This window comes from Ceratotherium simum, chromosome 6 (genome assembly GCF_057802395.1).
Source record: "Ceratotherium simum simum isolate JZ-2026a chromosome 6, ASM5780239v1, whole genome shotgun sequence".
Lineage (NCBI taxonomy): Eukaryota > Metazoa > Chordata > Mammalia > Perissodactyla > Rhinocerotidae > Ceratotherium > Ceratotherium simum.
Window position 1 is genome coordinate 53,075,786 of NC_141905.1, and position 6,495 is coordinate 53,082,280.

The window sequence follows — 6,495 nt, forward strand, 5'->3', positions numbered from 1 at the left end:
CAATGACTGCATAGTGTCCCATCGTATAGAATAAAGTATCGCAACTTAGGTTACATTAGCCAAAGTAATACATTTTACTTCGGGGGACAATGTGCCTGAACAAGTGTGTGTCACACAAACAAGATGCAGTATTAAGACTCTCTTGAATTTGCACTGCCTGATACTAAAACATATAAGGCTATAATAATGAATTAAAATATGTGCTGTTATTAAAAGAAGAGAGTGAAAATTATTGAAACAGAATAAAAAATGGTATTTCAAATCAATGGGGAAAGAATGAATTACTGGTCCTAATACAAGTGATTAACTATTTAGAGAAAAATTAAAATTAAGTTAAATCGTTACCTCACATCATATTCTTAAATAAATTCCAAGTGGATCTAAAAGTCAAATATTTTCTTAAAATAGAACTAGAAGATGATAAAGGTGAATATTTATATGATCTCAAGATGAGGAAGCATAAAGGAAAAGAAGTTGTAAATCAGCTTAAGAGGTATGAGTACATTTTTAAAATTTAATTTGATATGTAAAAAATACATAAATACAAAATAGGCCAGAAATATGACAAGAGAAAAAGTTCATTAGAATTAATCATATGAATGAAAGTTAAAACAACTTAATAACAATTTTATCTACCAAATTGGCAATTGTTTTTTAAGAGTAATACTAAAAATGGGTACTCTCATATACTGATGGTGGAAGTGTTAATTGGTGTAACCCCTCTGGAGATTAATTTGTAGATCTGTAAATCATAAAATCATAAAACAGCATTTCCCAGCCCTCCTTTTCAGATACTAAAAGAAATAATAACAAAGATCGTCTACTGTGTGGTGTTATATATCAGAGTCTTAACCTAAATGATAACCATTAATTTTCATAGCAAACCTATGTTGTTTTATCTATAAAGATGCCCATTTTACAGATGAGGAAACTGGGGGTTAAATATTTGCAAGCTGTATGTATTTCATTGTTCTGACACTATTTCCCATGTGTTGTTATTTTTTTCATTTGGCCTAATTAGACCCCCATAGAGATAATAAATTAAAAGCATTAACTCCACTCCACCCCCAAATAAAGTTTCAAGGAAAATTCTCATTCACAGCTCTTCAGCTGCCTTCTGAAATCTTCAGAGCTGCCCACCAAAGAGGGTGTGGAAGGAGTGATACTCTGTACTGTGAGGCCCACTGACGGAAGAGTTACATCATCACATCACCACATGCTTGGGCCCCCAATGTACAGCCAACGGATGCCTGGGGTGGTAGAAGACTGTTTATGTAGTTGAAATTCCATTGGAACCCTCTAAGGAATGGAGTGGGACCAAGAAATGCAAAACTCTATCAGGTAAGAAGGTTGGAAAATGCCTTCCTGATTCCCCAGGACTCTTACCCTCAAGGTGGTCCATCCTGTTTTATGGATAGGCCCTGACTACTCTATGGTATGTTATAATATTGTATGCCTGCCATTGGATATTTTTTAAAGCATGTATTTGAGCTTTTTGTCTTTTATTGTCAGGATTAAACGTTGTTGTTTGTGTTGTTGTGGTATGAAATAGGTTTTCAGAAGAGTACCCTAGTTCTTAGCTTTGAATCTATAGAAAATAAATTCAATTTTTATGATTCATTTAAGGCTATCATGTAGGAATCATTTAGATTGTATCATTAAGTAGGAGGTTGTGTAAATCCATTGTGTTAGGGGTTCTCAACACTGGCTGTCATTAGAATCACCTGGAGAGTTTAAAAAATACTGCTGCTTGAGTCTCACCTGCAGAGATTCTGATTCAACTGGTCAAGAGTGGACTTAGAGTATTGGTATTTTTTAAAAGATCCCAGGAAATTCTAATGTGAGGCCATAGTTGAGAGCCGTAGTATTTGATCCCTTGTTCAATCACCTTTCCAACTGGGCTGCTGGCTCCATGCAGACAGGGACCACATCAGTCTTGATCATGACTATCTTCCCAGCATCCAGCTCAGTGCCAGGGACATTTGTATTAAATGAGTGCAATGATGACCTTGGGAGTTTATTGATTCAAGGCCTGAGTGGCAGCCTGTTTAGACCCACCACTGGCTTTTGGCGGGTAGTGGGGAGAGCTGGAGGCTCTGAGAACCAGTTTGAGCCAAGTTTGGAGTTAACTGGAGGAAGCAGGTAAAGATAAGCACATGATGGGTGACCAGGGTATGTGGGAGTTTTAGCAAGGATTGGGGGCAGGCTCAGCTGGCCTTGAGTGTGAGAAGGCTGACTCAGTGTGAAAGACAATTATTTATCCCTTGAAGGAAACTGGGATGTCACTTGTATGAGGAAATGAGATGTGGGGCCAGTTAAAAGCTTGCAACAGAGCCAGGAGTTGGCCAACCCTAGGGAGCTGTTGAGACACCCATGTTCAGAGCCATGCTTCTGCTGTCCTATAATTCCAGGCACGAAGTCGTGCTATAAATCAGAGCTCTGGTGGCTACGGCAGTGTTCAGAGGGGAGACCCAGGGAAGATTGATGAGAATTGGGTAAGGGAGTGGGTAGGGGAAAGAGGGGATAAAAAGCTGGCATGGAATGGTTCCAAAGACTAGGAAGCCAGAGGGGAAGAGATGCTGCTTTGGATTTTCTGTAAGTCACTATTTGAAAGGATGAAGGGAGGCCCAAGGGCTGACTTCTTTAAAAGAGTGTTTTGTTTTGTTTTGTTTTGTTTTGTTTTTTTCTGGCCCTGAAGCAAAATCATAATGGCAGTGCTTAGTGTAAAGGAGGGGGAAGCCAAAGTGTAATTTTTATATATTTGTTTTAAAATATTATCTAAAATATTATCTAGTTTTGAATAGGTATTATAATTACATGGTTCAAAATTATTCAAGTACAAAAAGATACTCAATAAAGTCTCTCCTATCCCCATTCCCCAGTCACCCAGTTCTCCCACATTAGATAAATGCTGTTACAGTCATGCATCAATTAATGACGGGGACACGTTCTGAGAAACGCATCATTAGGCAATTTCGTCATTGTGCAAACATCATAGAGTATACTTAACACATAGATGGTACAGCCTACTACACACCTAAACTATATGCTACTAATCTGAGGGGACCACTGTCGTATATGTGGTCTGTCATTGACCGAAATGGTGTTAGGTGGTGCATGACTGTATTTGTTTCTAGTGTACCCTACCAGAGATTTTAATACATATACAAGCAAAGATGAATATATATGTGTGTATATATACATTTTAACCCCCTTTTTATTTTTATTTTTTAAATTTTTTTCAATTATTTTATTGAGATCATAATGGTTTATAACATTGTGTAATTTCAGGTGTACATTATTATTTATCAATTTCTGTATAGACTGTATCGTGCTCACCACCCGTAGTCTAATTTTTATCCATCACCATACATATGTGCCCCTTTTGATCCCCCTTTTAAATTCATATTATACACACTGTTCTGCCTCTTCCTATTTTCACTCAATGACGTATCTTGTGGATCTTTCCATATTAGAATATAGAGAGCATCTTGAGCTCCTTTACAAATACATGGCATTCCATTTTGTGGACGTGCCAGTCTGTTTCACCACTCTCCTATTGATGGACATTGACAGTGTTTCAAACATTTGTCATTACAAAAAAAAGGAAATGCTTCAGTGAACAACTATATGGTCATGTCATGTTTTGAATGTAGCAGTATATCTGTAGGATCAGTTCCCAGAAGTGGAATTGCTGGTCAAAGGGAAAACCAAAGGGCGGTTTAAAAAAGCAAAATGCACATAGTGCAAATCAAAAGATATGAAAGGATATAATGAAAAGTGAAAAATGAAAAGCAAACCTCCCTCCCACTCCATCCCCTCCTGCTCAGTTCCCTTCATAGACGCAACCAGCATCATCAGTTTCCTGTGTATTTCCCCAGAGAATCTATGCATAATCAAATATATATATATATGGGTTTCTTCTTTCTCTTATTTTTTTAACAGAAATAGTAGTACACAAGACACCTTGCTTTTTTTTCTTTGTATATCTCCAAGATACTTCCATGTCAGTGTAGTGTTGCCTCCATCTAAAGGGGGAATTTTCTAATCATTCTCCAGTGTGGTATAGTTATCATTCTGTTTAATTTCTTTTCTCATCCAGCTAGAAAGCAATTTAGCTCAAGTCTGAGATTCTCATAGAATTGGAAAAACTCTTAAGAGTTTACATCTGTTTTTAAGATGTGTATGATTTGGGGTATTGTTTTATTTGCATTTCCATCTCAGTGGACCATGCTATGAGGGGAAGAAAGATGACTCATGGAGGTGACACCTGAAAGGCAGCCTCACACAACAGTGCTCTGCACTCTTGGGCTTGCTAAGTCCTGGGGGACTCCTGGAAGCTGTCACATCAGGCTCCTGCAGTTCTCCTGCCCGGTTCAGCCTTCGCTTGTTTTGCAAATTGGTGTTCAGCAGAAGATTTTGTTAGAAATAAGGATTTAGGTCCAATACGCCCCTTGGATTTCAGAAGAGAGTAGTGAGGCCAAGAGAGGTTGAACAACTTGTTCCAGGTCACCCATCTGGTATAAACAGGACCAGAATATGGGCCTCCCAAGCAATGCCCACATCTTTCTCTCCTAGTACCAAGATCCCCATTCACCTTCTTTGGACAGCCTGTGTCCTAAGTTGACAGCACGGCATTTAACCAGCTCCTCCAGATGATGTCTGTGCATGTTATTGTCACACCACCTGAACCCAAAGAACTGCTTCTGGAGTGGACATCCCAGGCGTTCCAGCAGAACCGCTGGGAGGACGTTAGCGGAAGGAGGCAGTAGGTAGACTTTTGTACTCTCCAGCAGCTCACGAGTCTAATTGGTATAAGGCCAAGAAAACACTAGATCCAAGAGCTCACAAGAAGAACCACAAATCAAAATGAAACACTCCTGGGTCCTGTCTAGGTGAGTTGCATGGTAGTTACCAGATGTGATTCTTACCAGAATCACCTGGGCAATCTGCAGGTTAAAAATAGTCTCCCAAGCGCTGCCCCAGAGGGTCACTTTTGCAAAATGAGAGTGGGGCCCAGAAATCTGTATTTTTCCACAAGCTCCCTAGGTGGTTCAAATAGAACTAATGCTCTGCTCAGATTTGCAGGAAAAACAGTGAGTGGAAAGAGCACTTGAGAGTCAGATATGGGTTCAAGGGGGCAGATTTTCCTGTCAAGACACTTACTCTCTCTGAGCCTCAGTTTCTCCCAATGTTACAGAGGGGAAAGAGCACGCGTGCCCTGCCGACCTCACAGGGTGGCTGTGAGGCTCAGATGAGGTAACGTCTGTGAAAATACTTAGCAAATTATAAGCTGCATATAAATGTGAGGAGGCGTTATCTCACTGTGCCCAAGAGGAAAAGATTTGGAAGAGCCGGATTTATTTTCAGGGCTCAGCAACAGCTTCCAGCTACCCTTGGAGAGCCTGCTTCAAAATGCCTGCTTACTCTCCTACGAAACACGCTCTCCTTCCTTGTCCATGGGCTCCGCCTGTGACTCACTTCATTTTAGGTCAGCCCCCGCTTTTCGGGGCTCCGTGCTGATTGGTGGGTTTCAGAGGCTCAGCCTCCTTATTGCGCCGCGTGCCGGACTAATGAAAAGAATGCTCTTCCTCCAGACCCATTCCTGGCCCTCTTCCTTCCGAGTCCCCCGGATTTGGGAGAACGTTTGTGGCTTGAATGTAGGCACAAGATTGCCCTTGTTAATCCCATGGGGTCACAGTTGCACCCAATGCTTCAGGGGAGGACCGATGAAATGGAATAAACTCCCTGCATTTGCCGTCCCGCTTTCCTACAGAGAGATGCAAAAGTTCTAGAGATTAATAAAATAGAGCCAGTGTGGGGTTGGCTCCCTGGGGCTCTCTTTGAGTGGTGTGACATCATGCTGTTTAGTCAGGGCTTCAGTGGGTCTTTTAGAATGTCAGACAATAGCACCCCCCCCCACCCTTCCCAAAAAAGGAGTTCATACTCCGTGGTCTCTGATCTAATGAAAACGCAAGTCGCCTCAGCCTGGATTAAAAAAGGTTTTCTTTCCCCTCTCCCTGTTAAGGTGCTTGTAGGCTTGGAACTACCATTTGAAACAGGAGAGAAATTGCAAGAGGCTGTTTCATGCCAAGGTAGAGTAGAATCGCAAAAAATACTCAGCCAGCTGAGAGAGCGTGGTGGGCAAATCCTGCCGCTGTTTGAGAGCAGCGGGCATGGAAAGCGGCCCCGGGTGGAGACAGCCTGAGCTTCCAGCCGGCACAGATTGCCTCCACTAACATAAAGGAATATTCTTTCATGTATCCTCCTCCTTAGGCTGTTCTTGACCTTTCATGATTAATGTCCTCATAATTTTGACAGGCCTTGTGCTTTGTTAATAAAGAGGGGGAAGCCATTTGGAGACAGAAACAATAGTCCTTTAATTGTTGCCTATGAAGCGACCATTACAGCTCATGACTGAAGATGGGGCAGGTGAACTGAGAGTAGAGTAATTTTTTCCCAGTTGTCAAAATGCGGCATTTTACATTCTCGTTA

The 6,495-nt window shown here is 41.1% G+C and overlaps 1 protein-coding gene across 3 annotated transcripts in view; it reads left to right on the forward strand.

The window, feature by feature from the left end:
- TNKS2 (tankyrase 2) overlaps positions 1-1,136 on the forward strand; it is a 75,489-nt gene extending 74,353 nt beyond the window's left edge. For 2 of the 3 annotated variants that reach the window (XM_087432271.1, XM_087432267.1), the window contains one exon: positions 409-533. In XM_087432271.1, coding sequence (XP_087288397.1) covers positions 409-518 — 110 coding nt within the window. In that variant the 3' untranslated portion in view covers positions 519-533. Of the gene's footprint in view, positions 1-408; positions 534-1,102 lie in introns of those variants that run through there. The other variant, XM_087432268.1, reaches the window with a different exon arrangement.
- Positions 1,137-6,495: the final 5,359 nt, after the last annotated feature.